This window comes from Capricornis sumatraensis, chromosome 2 (genome assembly GCF_032405125.1).
Source record: "Capricornis sumatraensis isolate serow.1 chromosome 2, serow.2, whole genome shotgun sequence".
NCBI classification, from domain to species: domain Eukaryota; kingdom Metazoa; phylum Chordata; class Mammalia; order Artiodactyla; family Bovidae; genus Capricornis; species Capricornis sumatraensis.
The window spans coordinates 10,529,152-10,549,657 of record NC_091070.1 but is presented as its reverse complement, the minus strand read 5'-3'; the positions used below and the strand labels follow the sequence as shown (position 1 = coordinate 10,549,657).

Below are 20,506 nucleotides of genomic sequence, written 5' to 3'. Positions count from 1 at the left end.
GGGATGTATGTATACACAGCCGATCCACTGTCTTGTATAGCAGAAACTAACATGACATTGTAAAGCAGCTATATCCCAATAAATATAAATCAATAAACATGCAATCTAGGGGGAAAAAAGAATACTGAAGCCCAGAAAGTTGTCTCCAGCTATATTAGGCTAGTTCAGTTCAGTTGCTCAATCGTGTCCGACTCTTTGCCACCCCATGAATCACAGCACGCCAGGCCTCCCTGTATTAGATCAGCCATCAGTCTGAAAACAACTAGAGGAACCAGAAAAAAAAATCTGTTTAAAGGGATTTGAATGTTATGAAGGGAGCAAGAACTTAAGGGGAGAAGGAGATCCCCAACACAGCGTTCGATCGTTTTCCTCTTGAAGAATTTTCTGAATTGTAAACAACAGCTGAGGGTTTAGGGAAATGACCAGAGCTTTAGGCAGTATCTTAGGGCTAGGGAAATATTAATAAATGCTTATCACAAAATAATTTAATCGAAATTAATTTACCTAATTCTTATTCCCCATTTCGCATCAGTAGAGTATAGCGTTTAAAGTATTTAACAAAATTCTGGCTTTGCCAATATATTCACATCTTGTTTTTAAAGTAGTTAATTAGTTACTACTTCCCTATACTTCTCAAAGCACACGACAAAGTTGCCCTGATAGATGTCCAGGAATTATTTAATTTTAATGAATCTCTCCACACTCTGTTGACTAGAGAGAGCAAATTTAGTCAGAGAGGCTTGCCTCCAATTTTTTCCAAACCCACTGCCACTTAAAAGCAGACTACAAAAAGAAAACAAACAAACAAAAAAACCCTGAATATCAAATTTAAGTAAAAGTTGATAAGGATCTGGGATTGGCTAAGAACTAGGTTTTCTGCCAATATTTTCATTCAGTTTCTTGTTTTAAACAACACAATCTTACATACTGTTCAGTCACTAAGTCGTGCCCTACTCTTTGCAACCCCATGGACTGCAGCACACCAGGCTTCCCTGTCCTTCACCATCTCCTGGAGCTTGCTCAAACTCATGTCCACTGAGTCAATGATGCCATCCAACCATCTCATCCTCTGTCGTCCCCTTCTCCTCCTGCCCTCAATCTTCCCCAGCACCAGGGTCTTTTCCAATCAGTCAGTTCTTCCCATCAGGTGGCCAAAGTATTGGAGCTTCAGCTTCAGCATCAGTCCTTCCAATGAATACTCAGGGTTGATTTCCTTTAAGATGGACTGGTTGGATCTCCTTGCAGTCCAAGGGACTCTCATTGTATTTGAATTTATTTCGAGTCCAGCTCTGCTGACTGGAGCAGCTTCTCATAAGTTACTTTAAGTCTCCGTTCTGAGTGAGAGTCTGAAGCTTTCCTAATACCCTTTGGCCCCATCTAACTTTGCAAGTGAAAGGCCAACTCGACTTTATTGTTGCCCTCAGTTCTTTCTCCACTTGGCCTGCTTTTCATTCATGGACTGGAGATGTTTAGGGTGTGGGCAAATATCTCTAAGGCTGATGATCACAGTCAAATGCTGGTAACTAATGCCTAGTGAATAATCAAGGTGGGGAGCGGGGATATGACAAAGGAAGAATATCAGTAGTTGGAAAAAGGTCCTTCATAGGAGGGTTTAAACCTTCCTTTCCCCCTTCTTTGGCTGCTTCCTCCCCAACCTGAGAACTCCTTTCTCTCACCTTGCAGATTTCCCTTGTTCTTTGGTTTTGGACTGTGTACTAAGTACCCGCCATAATGCCAACTTCTCTGTTTTGGCTCTTAGTGAGAATTAACAAAGATTTCTCAGAAGAAGAAGAAAAACCCAGAATCTAGACATATGACTGGTTGTAGTTTCTGACTCTTGTGACCCCATGGACTGTAGCCCACCCGGCTCCTCTGTCCGGGGGATTTTCCAGGCAAGAAGACTGGAGTGGGGTGCCATTTCCTTCTCCAGGGGATCCTCCTGACTCAGGGATCAAACCCACATCTCCTGGAATGGCAGGCAGATTCTTTACCACTGAGCCACCAGGGAAGCCCTAGACATATGGTTAAATGAACCTAACCTAATGCTAGACTGTTAATCTGCTATCTTGTGAAAACACCGCATACTGAGCATAATGTTAGACTTTCATCTAAATCTCCATTTTATTTGAAATCCAATGAAAGAAAATTAATCCATAATGAGCACTTATATTTCTTTTAAGGTCTGGTTGATGATTTCCTATAAACATCATTAAAAAAAAAAAGGAAAAAGAAAGAGCTGTATTTGGAGTTAGAATTCCTATCTTAAGGCCCAGAGTTGCTTCTAACTGTGTGACAGAAGATCAGTCACTTAATCTTTCTAAGTGTCTCCATCATTTTTGTCTGCAAAATAAGGATGTTACCTGCTTTACTTAAGTTGGTTCTTCTATTCTCTCACTGGTAGAAACTTTCTCAGTAATAAGTATACCCAATGTCTTTTTGCCTTTTTATCTTCCAACACTAGGCTTTTCTTTTCTAACTTTTTATTTTGTATTGGAGTATAGCTGATTAACAATGTCGTGATAGTTTCGGGTGAAAAGCAAGATCTCAGCCACACATATACATATATCTATTCTCCTCCAAAGGCCCCTCCAACCCAGGCTGCCACATAACATTGAACAGAGTTCCCTGAGCTATACAATAGGCCCTTATTCTAATCAATAAGCTTCAAGATCCTCAAATATTTCCCTGACACACCTAAATTACCCCTTTTTGTAAAAGAGCATACTTGAAGATTTAAGCAGACTATTTGGCACTATGTATTAAATTTTTTTCTATGGAATATATATTGCTTTGTTTTGCTCTTTTAAAATTTGGGATTTTTTTTGCATGCCTTTTATTATATTTTTTCTTCATTTGAACAAGATAAAAGTGAAAGTCACAAAGTCCTAGCCTGTAAACACCTCCCAGAGATGACCACTATTAACTGTGTGCTTTGTATTTTAACAATTTTATCCATGCTTAATGTATGAGTTTGGGCAGGCTAATTACTGTAGGAAATAGACAAAGTTTAACCTGTGTAAACCCTTACAGTAACTGAGGGGTATTTCTTGCTCACAGGACCATACTGGGTGGGTGAGCAGGTGGCAGGGCGGCCCTCCTCCATGCAGTCACGCAGGGATCCAGGCTGTTGGTCCAGAGAGACTGACATCTTCAGCTGTTGTTCACACTCACCCTGCAGGGCCATTCTATCCCAACCCACTGCGCTGCAGTTACATGGAGATTGCCTTCCTCTTGCTTTCCCCAGCTTTCTGGAAGCATATCTAGCCTCCTGCATGCTTGGGCCATAATTGCAGATTCAAATTCACCCTCACAGGCATTCTTGGAACTCACTCAAATTTGTACTCCTTTTTCACCCTTCTTCTCTTATCACATGCTTCTGGTACTTACCCTACACGTCCCTTTTTATGAAAAGGTTATACCAGCTGCATTCACTTCTGACGTCTGTCTTCATTTAACTAAACTACTGACAGTCCACACCCCTTCCTTGCTTTAGCTGAGGTTTTATTTTTCTTTTAGCTTTATTGAGGTATAATTGCCTTATAACATTGCGGAAGTTTAAGGTATACAATGTGTTGATTTGATATACTCACATATAGCAAAATGATTCCCACCATAGCATGAACGAACACCTCTGCCCCATTACATAATGACCATTTCTTTTTTGAGAACATTTAAGATCTCTACTAGCAACTTTCAATGATATAACACAGTATATTAGCTATAATCATCACGCTGTACACTGGATTCTCAGAGTTTGCTAGTATTATATCTGGAAGCTTGTACACTTTAGCCAGTATCTCTCCAGTCCCCTGCCCACAGCCCCATCGCAGCCCCTCTCCGAATTTGGCAGTTTTTAGATTTCACATATAAATGATTTCATACAATGTCTATCTTTCCCTCAGCAGAAAATTTTAAAGTCATTTGTGAGGAAGTGTTAACTTACCTCAGAAAGCGGCTTCTTTTGCCTGGTGTTTTCTTTTGATATCTCTTGCCCATCTTTCCTTTTTTTTTCCACTCTTACTGAAAAGCCCATCTCCTCTTTTGTGTCTCCCCCTCTCCCCACCTCTTTCTCCTCTTGCAGCCGCCATGTTGGTCCCAGCCTCATTTAATCAGCTGTAGCCAACAGCGGTGTTTATTTTCCCTTAATTCTCTCTCCGCTTCTAAAGTGGATTCAGCTGGGCTATACTCTTTCGCTGTGACATTCTCTTGGGATAATCACTTAAGTTCGCTTGTTCAACAACAGTCACTCATGGAGCAGTTTTCCAGACTGCAAACCACACTTGGAGAGTTTTCAAACTCTTCTAACTAGTTTGCAGTTGACTGACAGCAGTTCAACCCCTCCCCCCAAATGGAAAGCTCTGGCAAGGAGTTTATTGCTCCCCACGAAGAGCACCTTGACTCAGCAGAGGCTGATGGTCTTAGAGGCACATCGGAGCCAGGAGCCTGTGCACATGGGCAGCCCGCAGTCCGTTTTACCCAGCATAGAGGGAGTATCGGGGACACAGGACGCTTAGTTTCAAGTCAGAACAAAATGTAAACAGTCTGGTTTAAAGTGGGTCTTTCCCTGCAGGGTCTTGGTTGGGTAAAGATCATGACATGATAATTTAGGATTAGTAGACACAATGGGAAGATGATGACGCGATGGTGTCTAAGAGTCTTGGGATATAAACTGTTGAAGTGTTGATGGGTATTTCAAGAAGTTCCCTCAATGAACAATAACTTATTTTCCTGGACAAAATGATGTTAATGAAGAAACGAGACCGGTAAGGTCACACCGACAATAAACAGTAAACTGAGCTGGGAGATGGTTTCTGTTCTCAGAGTTAATGCCGCTCTCTCTTTTCCAAGAGTCTGTTTCATGTTTGCTGTACTTCGTCAAATGTCAAACCTTGTGGGGTTTTTTGCTTGTTTGTTTGTTTGAATTTTTACAAATATTGCAGCACCCCCAACCTGAGGTCTCCAATGTCTGCTCCAGCTTTCAGTTTGCTCAGGTGAAACAGAGCAACAAAACTAGAGCCTTTATCGTACACACACGAAACCTCATATAGACATTACTTAATCTTCACAAGAGTCTTATGAAAGAGGCACTAATATTGTCCCTGCTTTACAAATTAGGAAATTATGGCTCAGAGAGGTCAAGGAACTTGCCCAAGGTCACATAGCTAGAAGTGGTAGGGCCAAGATTTGACCTTCAGTTCAGTTCAGTTCAATCACTCAGTCATGTCCGACTCTTTGCGACCCCATGAATCGCAGCACGGCAGGCCTCCCTGTCCATCACCAAATGCTGGAGTTCACTCAAACTCACACCCATCGAGTCAGTGATGCCATCCAGCCATCTCATCCTCTGTTGTCCCCTTCTCCTCCTGCCCCCAATCCCTCCCAGCATCAGAGTCTTTTCCAATGAGTCAACTCTTTGCATCAGGTGGCCAAAGTACTGGAGTTTCAGCTTTAGCATCAGTCCTTCCAGTGAACACCCAGGACTGATCTCCTTCAGAATGGACTGGTTGGATCTCCTTGCAGTCCAAGGGACTCTCAAGAGTCTTCTCCAACACCACAGTTCAAAAGCATCACTTCTTCAGCGCTTAGCTTTCTTCACAGTCCAACTCTCACATCCATACATGACAACTGGAAAAACCATAGCCTTGACTAGACGGACCTTTGTTGGCAAAGTAATGTCTCTGCTTTTCAATATACTATCTAGGTTGGTCATAACTTTTCTTTCAAGGAGTAAGCGTCTTTTAATTTCACGGCTGCAGTCACCATCTGCAGTGATTTTGGAGCCCCCCAAAATAAAGTCTGCCACTGTTTCCACTATTTCCCCATCTATTTCCCATGAAATGATGGGACCAGATGCCATGATCTTCGTTTTCTGAATGTTGAGCTTTAAGCCAACTGTTTCACTCTCCTCTTTCACTTTCATCAAGAAGCTTTTGAGTTCCTCTTCACTGTCTGCCATAAGGGTGGTGTCATCTGCATATCTGAGGTTATTGATATTTCTCCCAGCAATCTTGATTCCAGCTTGTGCTTCTTCCAGCCCAGCGTTTCTCATGATGTACTCTGCATGTTAGTTAAATAAGCAGGGTGACAATATACAGCTTTGACGTACTCCTTTTCCTATTTGTAACTGGTCTGTTGTTCCATGTCCAGTTCTAACTGTTGCTTCCTGACATGCATATAGGTTTCTCAAGAGGCAAGTCAGGTGGTCTGGTATTCCCATTTCTTTCAGAATTTTCCACAGTTTATTATGATCCACACAGTCAAAGGCTTTGGCATAGTCAATAAAGCAGAAATAGATGTTTTTCTGGAACTTTCTTGCTTTTTCCTTGCTGCTGCTGCTGCTAAGTCGCTTCAGTCGTGTCTGACTCTGTGTGACCCCATAGACGGCAGCCCACCAGGCTCCCCCATCCCTGGGATTCTCCAGGCAAGAACACTGGAATGGGTTGCCATTTCCTTCTCTAATGCATGAAAGTGAAAAGTGAAAGTAAAGTTGCTCAGTCGTGTCCAACTCTTAGCGACCCCATGGACTGCAGCCTACCAAGCTCTTCCATCCATGGGATTTTCCAGGCAAGAGTATTGGAGTGGGGTGCCATTGCCTTCTCCTTAGGTCCATCCAATTATTCAGTGATAAAATAAAAAGGTAATAAAAAGGTGCAAATTACTCATATACACTACAACACAGATGAGCGTCACAGACACTATGCTAAATGAAAGAAACCAGACACAGAAGACTATGTATTTATGATTCCATTTATATGAAATGTCCAGGTAAGGCAACTTTAGAAGTAGAGAGGAGATCAGTGCTTTCTAGGCAGAGGGCAGGGAGTGGGAATTGACTGCAAGTATGCATGATTACTTTTATCATTGATAGAAATGTTCTAAAACTGAATTGTGATGATGAATGCACAATTCTACAAGGTTACTAAAAATCATCTAATTGTATCAAATTGCAATGCATAAAATTATGGAAATTTTCCTTCAACAAAACTATTTTTTAAAAATCCCAGAGGCCAGATTCTGTCTTCTAGCTGTTACCAGCAATCATTAGATGCAGGTTCCTTTTAGGAGTCAAGCCTCAGGTGCCATTCAGAAGGGGTCAGACTATAGGCCTCACTAAGTTTTCTTACATTCTTCATGTAAGCCTGGGGAGGGCCTTTAAACTCTTAACCAATTTACACATGTTGAATACATTTACTTCTATTAATACCAATGAGAACCTACTTCTAACAGGCACTGATTTCACTGATGCTAGCTGTGCGTTTCGATAGCATGTATATAAACCTAAATAGATGAGTTATAGACCTATATGATATTATCACATGTGCTGAAGCATTTTAAATAACTGTATAGGAAAATAGCTTCTCTGATGGCTCAGTGGGTAAAGAATCCACCTACAATGCAGAAGACACAGGAGTCTCAGGTTTGATCTCAGGACTGTGAAGATCCCCTGGAGAAGGAAATAGCATCCCACTCCAGTGTTCTTGCCTGGAAAATCCCATGGACAGAGGAGCCTGGCAGGCTCCAGGCCACGGGATCACAAAAGTGTCAGACACGCCTGAGCGAACAAGCACGCGGGAAGATAAGGGCCTCCCTGGTGGCTCAGTGGTAAAGAATCCAGCTGCCAATGCCGGAGATGTGGGATGGATCCTTCAGTCAGGAGGCTCTCCTGAAGAAGGAAATGGCAACCCACTCCAGTATTCTTGCCCGGAAAATCCCATGGATGGAGGAGCCTGGCGTGCCAAAATCCATGGGGTCGCAAAGAATTGGACACAACTTACTGATTAAACAACAACAATAGGAAGATAACCCAGGTGAACTATGAATACTCGTTACCTCTACTGCCTCTGAAATAGCAATGGACAGAGGAACCTCACCGACCTTATTCCCATGCTGTTATCCATTACATAATCCACGCAATCCCCTGCTCCCCATGGCCAGGTTACTTGTTATTATCAATAGTAAAGATATCTGCCCTCAACAGACCACTGGAGAGATTTTTAAACCTAAAAGGAAAAAAAGTCTCTGACGCTATGGATAAGAGAAAGGTCCCCCCCCCCCCAAATTTAGATAGATTGAAGTTAAGTTAATGATGGAAGAGGGCTGAACAGCTGTTGTGTCCCTGAGAGAAGCAAAAAGTAGCTTTCTGTTGGTGGGACTGGTTCCTGGCAGAAAAAGTCCCTGGGCACCAAGGAAATATGTATTTGTCTCATGAACCTTTGTTAAACCTGATTAAGACTGTTTTATCTTTCATAAGAACAGAAATGACTACATTATAGTGACTATGTTTCTTGTAACTTTTACAGAGAGATTCGGAATACCAGAAGTTTAACTTACATAGACTCTGGCGCCCTAAAAGAGCTCCCCCTTCTAAAGTTCCTGTAAGTATTAACTCCTATCCCATCCTGCCTCTTTTTTAAAAAGAGAATTCTAATGTAGGAATATCCCCGGGATAATGTGGACCTGGGTCTTTTTAGGGGTGAGTGGTTGGGTGGCCTGGGACACACCACATCCTGTGACTTACTCCCCACCTTTTCCCTTCAGGCAAGGTGTCAGGTGAAGTGAGTCACATTTTTAAAACCTAATCAAGGGACTTCCCTGGTGGTCCAGTGGTTGAGAGTCCACCTGCCAATGCGGGGGACGTGGGTTCAATCCCTGGTCTGGGAAGATTCCACCCGTCGCAGGGCAACTAAACCCGTGCTCCCCAAGAGAAGCCCCCACAATGAGAGGCCCGCACACCGCAGCTCGAGGGTAGACCCCAATCGCCGCAAGTCGAGGAAGCCCGCACTCTGCAGCAAAGACCCAGTGCAGCCAAATAAAACTATTCACAAGTCGGCACCTAGTGCTGGGACCAGAGTCCGCCCCAGGAGACATGAGAGAGAAAACGCCATCATGTACGCATGGTCTTGAAACGAATATACCCTCTGAGAGGCCACCAGTCAATTTTTTTAGGGAACAGGTATCGCAATATTAGAGTGGCTGTTACACTAAAACGAACCAAAAAAGGCGACACTTGATCCCTTAGAGGTTGGGAGGGGCCCTCAACAGAGAGGGACAGCACTTTCTGCTTGGGTGACACCGCGCGAGCTGACTGCAGTCTCAGTGAGAGCGGGGACCACACGTTTCCGTCCTCTTACTTCACTGCCTGTCTGCTCAACCAAGCATGCTCAGTGCGTGTGTGCACACGCGCAGGTCCTCTGGGCACCCTCCCTTCTTGCCTCCTTTTCTGCTCATATGGGCTCTGAAAGATTAGGACGTGAAAACATTACGAAGGAAAAAAAAAGTTAACCTTCATCCCAATACCCAGAAACAATCACTATTCACATATTAATTCATTGCCATCTAGGGACTTTAAATAAAAGTATATATCCAAATATATTTCATGCAATAAGTCTTCAAGGATGAGTAGAGGTTACCCAGGAGGGGGAGAAGAGAAATACAGGTGGGTGGAATAGCACGATAAAGACACGTTAAGTGTGGAACCGCGTGGCTTATTTGGGGAATGGAAAATAGTTCAGTGTTGAAGAGGTAGGGGTGGGAGACACCAGGGGAACAGAAGAGGACACGGATGGATATGTGGCTGACGGGGTATCTGGGAAGTAATAAAAATTTGCTGAGCCACAAGGGAAGCCCAATAACAACTTACAGCACAGGGTAATTGCTCCTGTGTGGACTCCGAGCTTCAATCCTTCAGCAACTCTTTCATGAGTAGACATCAGGTTCCCGAGTCTGTGCAAGGCTTGGTGGGGAACATGCTGGATAATAAAATGTTGTCCTTGCCTTCAAAGAAGCTTACCATTTTTTAAAGGAAGATTCATATGTGGAATTGAAAAGTTCCTCTCCTAGAAGAATAGTGGGAAGTGACAAATGAGAGCTACATACCTTTATCTGGGGGTGCAGGTAATTACAGGAGGCATCAAAAAGGAGATGGGCTCGTTGGGGTTTTGAAGTATGAAGAGATCTTGGTCCAAGTCCCTAAGATGGCATTTCCAGCCCTTTCCAATACGGTCCCCACTTAACTCTCAGGCTCTTGCCCCCTGCTCTTCCATATGAACCACTGTTGCAATTGAATGAGTTTATTTACCGTTCTTCAGATATCCCTTATGGAATGTTACTTCTCTCCTTGGTTATTTGGAGCTTCCCATTTGCTTTTTTGAGACCTCAGGCTCCTGCTTGCTCTTCAAATCATGTGCCTTCCCCTCTAGGAATCAGGTCAGAATTTGCCTTAGAAGGGGCACCATAGAGACTAGAGTTTTCTCTGCTGGAGACTTTCTATAAAGGTTTGCTGGCAGCGACGAGTTCTTAGCAAGGCATGCCAAGGCTCTCAAACAAAGCGCAACTCTACTGCCTGTGTTCTGGGAGGTACAACAGTGTTAGACCAGCTAAGCCTGGGAGGCATCCGGAGCCTGGGCTTTTATATTCATGCTGTTTTATGCACATTTTTATCTTGACATTTTGCCCTGATGATACAAGCTTTGGAGAGTGAAGACGTTGTCTTTGACTGATTTCCTTGTTTGTCTGAACATTTTTTTATGGTACTGCTGCCGTGGTATTCTCAAGAGGCTGCCAAGGGAGTATCATTCTTGGTAAAATAACCAACACAATATAAGGTAGAGTTTGCAAAAGGGAGCCTGGCTTGGAGTCGGTAATTAGATTGTCTTCCTGTTGCATCCTTCCCTTATTCCACCCTCCCTTCCCCCGACACATGCATCATGTCCTCCAGTTAAAACAAGGGAATCACACACACACACACACACACACACACACACACACAGAGAAACCTGAATTCCTGTTTCTAGGAATCCCACGTGGCTCAAACAATCCCCAGACTTTCCTAAACAGAACAGATGTATTGACGCTGTTGGAGTGGGTAAATTCTCGTACTTTGAGGAGCATCGTCCCATCCAAGGGCTGGAACTTGCCATGGTTTCTCAGATAATTGACAAAAGAGCTAGGATTTGATCCTCGTCTGACGTCAGAACACGTTCAGCTGTTACATTATTCTACTTCCTACGCGTTGGTTTCTTACCTTGTTTCTATTCTTTTTTTCTTCTTTCCCATGTACTGTAGTGGCATTTTCAACACTGGACTTAGAGTATTCCCCGACCTGACCAAAATCTATTCCACTGATGTATTCTTCATACTGTAAGTGTGCCCACAGGCAATATTCGGCAGTATTTTACTTGTCGCTAACAAGAATTAGGGTGCAGCCACAGATGTGGGTTGGAACCAAGTGAAGCAGTTTTTTCGAGGAGGGAGCAGTGGTAATCTGTGACAATCGCCCTGATGAATGAAGTCAGGCGAGGACTGAGAAATGCCCACTGGGTTTGGTAATACGGGGCACTGGGATTCTGAAAAGCGGGACTCTCTGGGTGGAGAAGTCTGTTTGGAGTGAGCTCAAGAGAGATTCGGAAGGGGGGATTAGAGATGGTGAACTCTTTCAGGAAGTTTCACTATTAAAAAGAAGCAGAAAAATGTCTCAGTAGTTGGAGCACATGGAATAAGGAGAAATGGGTCTCTTTTTTTTTTTTTTTTTTCTAAATGGGAGAAACTGTGGCATGAGCGTTTGCTGATGGGAGTGACTGAATAGAAGGAAATTTGATGATATTGAGGATACTTTATTTTTCACATAGCTTTTCAAACACTTTCCCATGTGTTATCACGTTTGCTCCTCTTAACCACCTTACAAGGCATAAAAGGAAGTTATAGTTGTTACCCTATACAAACGAGGAAGCCGAGGAATAGAAAACCTAAGGGATTTGGTCTGAGGAGGGTCCCAGGAGCGGTCATGAGTGGTCCCCAACCACTTCCTGGGACTTCTGTTTGGGGACAAGTGCTCTTTTCCAAACCCTGTGACATAGTCAAGTGTCTTACTAGTTGTACAGGCATGAAAGGACATATGCAGAGAGAGAGTTACAGGTTGAGTTTTGTACTGTGGCATCAGCAAAATATATCACGAAAATGATAGGATCCAAACTCTTGGGATTTTGCTAGGAAAAAAAAAAAAAAAGCCCATGCTCCTTTGCTGCAGAAGAGCTCTGTTCAAAGTATATCCCATCTTCCAGCAACTAGAACACAGAAAGTTCTCCAGGAGCATCTGCCTGGCAGCGTTTTTCAAGTGAGTGACACGTTAATAATAATCATGAAATGAAACCCATCGATCCCATTCTATCGACCCTTTTCGGGGGTTCCACACACTGAGGAAACGAGTTGCTCTGGATACAGTATTTGTCACGTGAGTCCTCCCTTTGCACATGAGGACTTTCAGGAACCTCAGCCCACACTCAGAGCTCACTAGCTCACTGCACAGGTGGGGCTCTAAGTGCGTGTCCGCCTAGGTCAGCTCTCACCACCTCACTGGACCTCCGAGCCACCAGCAGCTAAGAAGAGTCAACAACACCTAAAAAGAAATAAGATAAAATGGAATCATGTCAGGTTATATATTTAGGTGCATATATACAGCAAGAACCCAGCTCCAGAGGTGTTTTTTTTCCATCAAGTGTTTTTGTTCTTCTCTTACAGTGAAATTACAGACAACCCTTACATGACTTCAGTCCCTGCGAATGCTTTTCAGGGCCTGAGCAACGAAACCTTGACACTGTGAGTATGGGCAGTTCCACTCCTCCAACTCTGGAATTTTTATCTGGGTCACTGTCATATTCCCGCAGGCCATCCAAGAACCACACTGCCATACAGTATGTTGCTCTTTGGTCTGTCAAGGTCTACACACAGTTAAATAAGAGTGGCACCTTATGGCATGGTGCTCTGCAGCTGACAGAGTGGTTTAGGCAGCAAGACAAAGGGTAGTCTCTTACAGAAGTGGCCCGCACACTCTATCTGTGAATGGCCATTCAGGTTTTCCAGACCACATGGCCTTGGTGGCAACAGTTCAATGCTGCCATTGTAAGGCAAAAGCAGCCATCCACAATACATAGACTAATGAGCACAGCAGCTATGTTCCAAAGACATTTTATTAACAAAAGCAGGCAGTGGGCCAGATTTAGCCTGCAGGCCTTAAAATACAATATCATGTATCCATTATCTCAATTGAACAGAGGAAGAATCGGATTACAGCAAATTTAAGTGACTGTCCCAAGGTCCCTGAGCTAGAAAACAGTGCTCCTAATAAGGGCTTTTAATGCTTTGCACTCATACTTCAGCTGTGTCATCACTAACTACTACTAAGCTCCTATGATGGGATATTGGATAGAAAACATAGTCCTTCTCTATATCATCATTTTTTCCAGAGTTTGAATGGGTTCTGCTCTTGAGTTGTTCAAAAGGAAATGCTTTATTGGGGAAATTTGCAAAATGTTCTCAGGAAGGAGATCTCATAGTGGTATAAAAGATAAGTTAATTTCCCAGGCTATAAAGAATTCCCTTCTTTGGTCAAATTAACCACAAAGTAAAGTTGGGGCTTCATCAAACAATCCCCACCTGACTGGTCTCAGTACCACTGTTCACGTTCAGGCTCAGTGGGTGTTTGGCATGGATTGTTATCCAGCTTCCTTTCTTGGGTCACATTGCATCTTCTTCATCAATGTATCCAAACCTGATCGAACTATCCTCCAGCAAGATTGATCCAAGACTCCACACAACTCTTTGAAGGGCTGTTTCGAAGCAGTCTCGGGCCAGCAGTCTTGACCCTGTGAAGCAATCTCAACCTCTGGAACTCTACTCAGAGTGGAGCGTTTCAGTTTGTCCTTCTCCAAACAGGAGGAGCGCTTTCTCAAAGAAACAAGAGGCTCCTTAGCCACCCTTTCATTTGACCACACAGCAAAGACTGGGGTTTAGTCTGCTCAGCTCCAAACCTCAAGGCCATTTGCATCTCCTGTAAAAGCTTCCCCTGTGCCATTGGCCACGTATCATACATAAACACCAGTCTCAGTTTCCTTATAGAACGTTACCTCCACCTTTCGGTGTTTTTCTCTAAGGACTCATATCACAAGCAGCCCTCTCCATTGGAGCCTGGTCTTTCTCTCACACCCAGCATTGGGGCCTGATAGACATTTGATAAACCTCTGAATGAGGGAACCTCAACTTTCCTAAAATCTAGAAGTGGGGATGCCACGGCTGGTCTACTACCTTTTCAGATGGCTATTTCTACATTTCTGCAAAAGCCCTTGCTTCTTTGAAGCTCATGCTCAAAAAAACTGTAAACACGAAAGGGTATGTGTCCAACAGCAAAATTTGTACCCATCTTCCTGGTAGGATAGAGTTTCAGTGAAAATTTGCACCTTTGGTTCCTTCCTTACTATGTTTTTTTTTCCTTCACTAATTTCCCTTTTTGAGACCTACATGTCCAGTAAGATTGTTATTTAATCTTCTGAAATGTAACTCCAACAAAGAACATTTTTATTGTCTAGGTCTCTCAACCAATCCTGGATAAACAGAAATGCCAAAATTAGGAGTTCTCACATCTTCATTCAAGAACTCTAGTTCAGGAAAAATTAACTTATGTATAAAAATTACTTACATTTCCCAGCTCGGTGCTGAGCGTCCCTGTGCATTGCGGTCCTTACCCAGGACACCTTCAAGCTAGAATTAAACTCACTATGTAACTGTTTCAAACAAAACAGACCAACAAACAGGATAAGTTCTCCACAACTACCTAAGGTAAATCCAAGTTCTCAGGTCTCGGAAGACCTTTTAACACAGTCTTCTTGTAAGCATCCACACCTCACTGTGTTAAATGTCTGGCTACCCTGTGCTCCCAGCAACCTCTTGATGAGGTATCCATTGATCATACTTTGACAGACAAGGAAAACTGAGGATAATTGAGGTTGAGAAGTTCTCAGGATCACCTACGGTGAAATGACAGACCCAGGTCTCAGTCTAGATTTGCAGTCTCCTGCGTGCTTCTTGTTGTGTTTCGAGTTCACAGGAGGCAGACTACAGTCGTTTCCAGACTTCCCCTAAATCGCCACTAGCTGTGCCTGACTGGTCCTGACAGCCTTCTCTCATCTCCAGCCGATAGCTCCCAGGAAGCCCCCGCTGCAACCCTGTGCAGACCAGACCTCCCATGGCTTTGTGCCCTTTTGGTGGGTGGGAAGAACTGCTTTGGAATTCAGAAATCCTGATTCTGGACAGCTGTGCATCAGTGCGGCTTTGGTAGATAACCTCCACTTCTCAACCTGACTAGGAAATGCAGGCAACAATGCTTCGGTCCAGCCCTCGGAATCCCTGTATAAATTAATTAATTGCAGCAACACGGTAGCAAGTTAAAAATATTAAAATTTCCCCAAAGCCCAAGGTCTATCTACTTTCTTAGATTTGTTTTTAAAGGTCAGTTTAATTCAGTTCTCAACCATTTAATTAAGCATTTAATCTGTGGTAAGCCCTGAGGATTAAAAACATGAATATAAATGTGAAATAACATTTTAAAATATAAAACCTATGCATTCAGATGAATGATGTCTTTTAAAGTGCTCTTCTTAACAAACAGCACTTATTTCTCCATCTTTGACATTGGGTTAACTCCTAAAACTATTTTTTGAGTATATGTAGAATGTTTTTTAAGAAGTCTTTAATGATTGCAAATCTTTGTTCATCAAAGTGAGTCTGCTTCTGAGAAACAGGAGCCAAGTCTGGAGGATGAGGACTCAAACTAGAAAATATTATTCCATGTCCCAGTAAAGACATACGGTAAAGTTTTCTTGTAGGGCTCATAGATGGGATCTGAGAAACTTCATGCACATTTCTGGCACTGAAAAAATGAAGCCCGACCCAAGGGCCAGCACTGCCTCTCATAGGTCACTGATTTCTTCTCTCTCTGTTGATTATAGGAAGCTATACAACAATGGCTTTACTTCAATCCAAGGACATGCTTTCAACGGGACAAAGCTGGATGCTGTGTAAGTCAAGGGTTGCCATGAAAACCATTATTTTTACCCTACACCTCCAGTAGCTCCAAAAAGGACCATTCAGTGGGTCAGAATTCTGCTAGAGATGGGTTCCCCCAGAGCATTCCTCAACCCCAGGGTTAGTTAGAGCAAGACTTGGGGATGATGTTAAGAAACTCTGCAAGAGCCAGCTTTTAGTGGATACTTACATTGACTCCAATTCTAAATCCCAAAGCCTTTATCTTTAATAAAATGGAGAACCATAGTGTCACCTTCAATTACCTAGTAGGAGTGTGTATGTGTTTGTGTGTAAATATTCATCTACTAGGTTTCGAGGCAGTCCTAGCACAGGTTTGAGAAGAATTTTCAGACAGAGCGTTTCAGAAAGGAGTGAGTTTATTAAGAAGAGCAAAAATAAAGTGGGCACTGCGAGCACAGCGAGCTAACCTCTGACAGACCAGAGAAAGCTGACAGTTTTCGTGGGTTAGTAGCCAGTTTTAATAGCCTCAAGACAAAATTCCTGCTGGAAGGTTGGTGTTAGGTGATTGGTTGGGGCGCTATAGGGTGCCTGCTGGAGTGGGCATCTTTGCCTAATTGGGAGTCAGGGAGCTTGTTAGTGATGATTAGGGGGCTTTGGGCAAGGTTACAAAGGGGCTTGTCAGCTTCAGAGGTGTCCTTGGTTCTGGGCTCCGCTTCTGTGGCATTGGTGCAAAGCTTGGCACCTACGGCCTTGAGGGCAGGACTCCAGGCTAGGTCCATGAAGTAAACGAGGGTCTTAATTAAGTCCAATGCTATTCAGACCAAGAGGGTTTTCACTTAGTTTTTTTCTGACATGTTTTCAGGAAAGGTGTCAGTTTATATTTGATTCATTCAGAAAGAGCTGAAAAGCCATATCCCGATTTTGCCTTCACTGTAAATGAATTATGCCCTGAATAGGATGTAAGCAAAAAAGATAGTCTATCAGGTCTCTGTGGTCCCCGGCATCTGTGCCAGGGCATGCTTTGTGTCCAAGACCTGGTAGACTGCTTCAGCCATACTGGTGTGTGATTTAACACCATAGCTAGTAAATGACAATTAGCTTTTGTAGAGTCTGCTTTCTACAGTATGGTGGGCTAAGTAATTTGTAGGGCCCTGCTACTATGAAACAACTAGATCACACATTTAAAAGTTTTATATTTTATGCCATAGCTCCGAAGGGAGGGAAATGAAACAAAGTAATGAAGCAGTAGCTAAAACCACAGTGGTGGGTAGATAGAGAAGGTGCAGTTCCCTTGGACAGCTGCCGGCATCCACGGTGCCAGGAGACGAGATTTCAGTCAGGCGAAGTGAGGCAAGCCTGAGACCCCTGGGTCAATTCAGGGAACCTGGATGAGAGCCAGAGTGGGACCACGCTAGTAGAACCTCTGGGCTCCTGGTGGAAACAAATGCAAACCTCTGCAGAGGAGAGAACCTCAAGGCAGGCTCCCAGGGGTTTGATTTGTTTTATAACATTTTATTGAGTATTTTTAAACAATTGTATTTTTTTCAACTTCAGATGTTCTGTTTGCTTTTTTAAAAATTTGCCAGTTCATTTCTGTAATTTCATCTTTTCTGCGCCCCCCTCTTTAAACACTTCATGCACAGTTGTTTTATTCTGGAAAATGATTACTGCAAAATCTGAAGACCTCTGTTTCTAGATCTCTTCTGCTGTATGATGCTTCTCAAACTTTACTGAGCATATAGAGCATTGGGGGTGGGAGGGTCTTCTTAAAATGCAGAATCTGATTTACGTAGATCTGGAGTGAGCTCCAGGATTCTGCATTTCTAACAAGCTTCCAGGTAATATGATGCTGCTAGTCCATTGACCACACTTGAACAGGTGGCAGAAATAACCTGTACAATATATATTAATAAGTTCAAAGTCTTTATACCTTGGTGTTACTCCCTGAGTTCTATTTGAAGTGGGGTCTCACTCTTTACCAGGTTTTTGGATTTCTTAGTAGTTTTTATCAAGTGAAGATCCGAGTACCTTTCTCTAGACTGTCTAGTTGTGGGCTCATTCAGGTTGATGTTAGTCATTTGTTTAAATATATAATTACAGGGACTTCCCTGGTGGTCCAGTGGTTAAGACTCCACCCTTCCACTGCAGGCAGAGTGAGTTCAATCCCTGGTTGGGGAACTAAGATCCCACATGCTCTGTGGTGTGGCCAAAATAACCCCTCAAAAAACCCAAAACATAACTACAGGGTAAGTCTGAAAAGACTCAAAGGAGTAATGTGAATATTTATACATCAAACTTATTTATAGTATTGGAGAGACCCTACTTCTATCTTAACTTTATGGACACATCTCACACAATCCTTCATTTATTTTTATACACATTTATTGAACACCTTTTACAACCCTGTGTGTGTGTTAAGTTGCTTCAGTCATGTCTGACTCTTAGCGAGTCTATGGACTGTAGCCCACCAGGCTCCTCTGCCCTTGGGATTCTCCAGGCAAGAATCCTGCGGTGGGTTGCTATGCCCTCCTCCAAGGCATCTTCCCAATCCAGGGATCAAACCCACATATCCTGTGGCTCCTACACTGCAGGCAGATTCTTTACTGCTGAGCCACCGGAGAAAGCCCTCAACAATCCTGGAACTGTGTGATACCAAGATGAACAAGACCAATGTACTCCCTGCCCACACCAAACACACATTCCAGTGGCCTCAACTTGAGGGCAGCAATATCAAGGGTCAGAGTATACTGGGGAGAAATGTACCCAATCCAAAATATGTATTTCAGATTGAAAATAACGTTAACAATCCTTGCTTGGAGACCGAAGCATGATTTTCTGTAGCTATCACATTAAAAAATTATTAGCATTCAGTTTTAACATTGCATGAGTTTAACCAAATATTTTTCCTCTTTATACCTAGAAAGCCATGACCCTTAGGGCAATAATCTTCCCAATTCAAATTTTCTATGAATGAAGTGGGGAATTGGGACTTCTCAAAATAATTAAGTCAGTTTGTAGATACTTAGGGTACAGAGATTTCAGAAGACTGTCACACCATTAGGGACATCAGGGTCATCACAATGTTAGCATTAAGGCAACAGAGAACCACATTAGCAAATGCTCAAAAGGGACAGTGAAGAACCTTTCAGTTAGGGAGATGAGAGCTAGTCACATGGCTCTGAATTATCCACCATATCCAGCTGAACCCAGATTTGCCAGAATCCAAATTACTTTTCTGGAATTCTGGATAAGAAGGACAAGAAACCAACCTTGAATATATAATAATTCATTTCTAAAACTTTTGTTTTTCCATACGCAAATGATTGTAATCCCCAAAATGAGGATCTGTGGACTTCCCTGGTGGCTCAGACGGTTGAGAAATGTCTGTCTACAATTCGGGAGACCCGGGTTCAATCCCTGGATCAGGAAGATCCCCTGGAGAAGGAAATAGCAACCCACTCTGGTATTACTGTCTGGAAAATCCCATGGACGGAGGAGCCTGGCAGGCTATACTCCATGGGGTCACAAAGAGTCGGACATGACTAAGCGACTTCACTTTCTATGAGGATCCGTGCTCTCAATTATTTGCTTCCTCATCTTACCATGTTTAGTCACTGGACAATATCACCCTCAATCACTCTCAGGTATCTGACAAGAGATTTGGGTATAAAATTCAGACTTTTAAGTTCTGCAGAGCAAGGTTCTCAGTACCGGCTACCAATTTGAATCACCTGAAGAGATTTGGAAGCACTGATACCTAGATTTTACCACCAGATATTCTGGTTTAGTTGGTCTAAGTGTAGCCAGAGCATGGGAATTTAGAAGTCCCCTCAGGTAAGTCCAGCCTTTGCTTTATGCAAAGGTCAAGAACCGAAGCTGGACTTCTCTGGTGGTTCAGTGGTTAAGAATCTACCTGCCAGTACAGGGAACTCAGGCTCAATCCCAGGTCCAGGAAGATCCTAAATGCCTCTACAGAGCAACTAAGCCCTGTGCCATGACAACTGAGCCCCCAGCCCCCTAGAGCCCATGCTTCACAACAAGAGAAGCCACCACAAAGAGAAGCCCAAACATCCCAAGTAAAGAGTAGACCCCGCTCGCCGCAACTAGAGAAAGCCCACACACAGCAATGCAGACCCAGTGCAGCCAAAAATATAAATAAACACACGACTTTTTTTTTTAATGTGGCTTTTTACATTTGATAGAGCTATCTAGTTGCCAGGCCAGAGCCAGGACCTGGAACCCCTAGTTCAAGACTCCTTCCCCTGTGCTCTGCTGGGATTCACTGCTGCTGACTTACCAGCCACCTCTAAGGCTTGGACACCCGATTCCTCTAGCTGTTGCTACTTGCTTCATAGCCCATGATAATATGTATCCTTCTTAGTCTGTTAAAGACGTGAAACACAGAAACTAAAAGATCCTGCAGATCTGTAGATCTTATAGAGGACTGGACTCATGCTGGAGAAAGGAGATCACTCAAGACTTAAGATACAACCAGTGAAAGTTTCACAGAACAGTTACACCAAGCACCAGTGTTATTTGTCAGTGAGAGTCTGGCTTTACCAATGCAGCAAGGTTACCCACTCAACCACCTTCCAGATGAGGTTTGAGTGAGGGACACCTTGATGAAGAGGTGGGCATGATCAAAAGTTATTAAATTCAAAGAATCGGGACTAAAATCAGTCCATGTATG

The 20,506-nt window shown here is 43.2% G+C and overlaps 1 protein-coding gene across 2 annotated transcripts in view; it reads left to right on the top strand.

The window, feature by feature from the left end:
- The window catches only part of TSHR (thyroid stimulating hormone receptor), a 166,374-nt gene that overhangs the window by 99,540 nt on the left and 46,328 nt on the right, over positions 1-20,506 (top strand). For both annotated transcript variants that reach the window (XM_068965186.1, XM_068965187.1), the window contains exons 4-7: positions 8,301-8,375; positions 11,065-11,139; positions 12,517-12,594; positions 15,780-15,848. In XM_068965186.1, the coding sequence (XP_068821287.1) occupies positions 8,301-8,375; positions 11,065-11,139; positions 12,517-12,594; positions 15,780-15,848 (297 nt within the window). The remainder of the gene's footprint in view (positions 1-8,300; positions 8,376-11,064; positions 11,140-12,516; positions 12,595-15,779; positions 15,849-20,506) is intronic.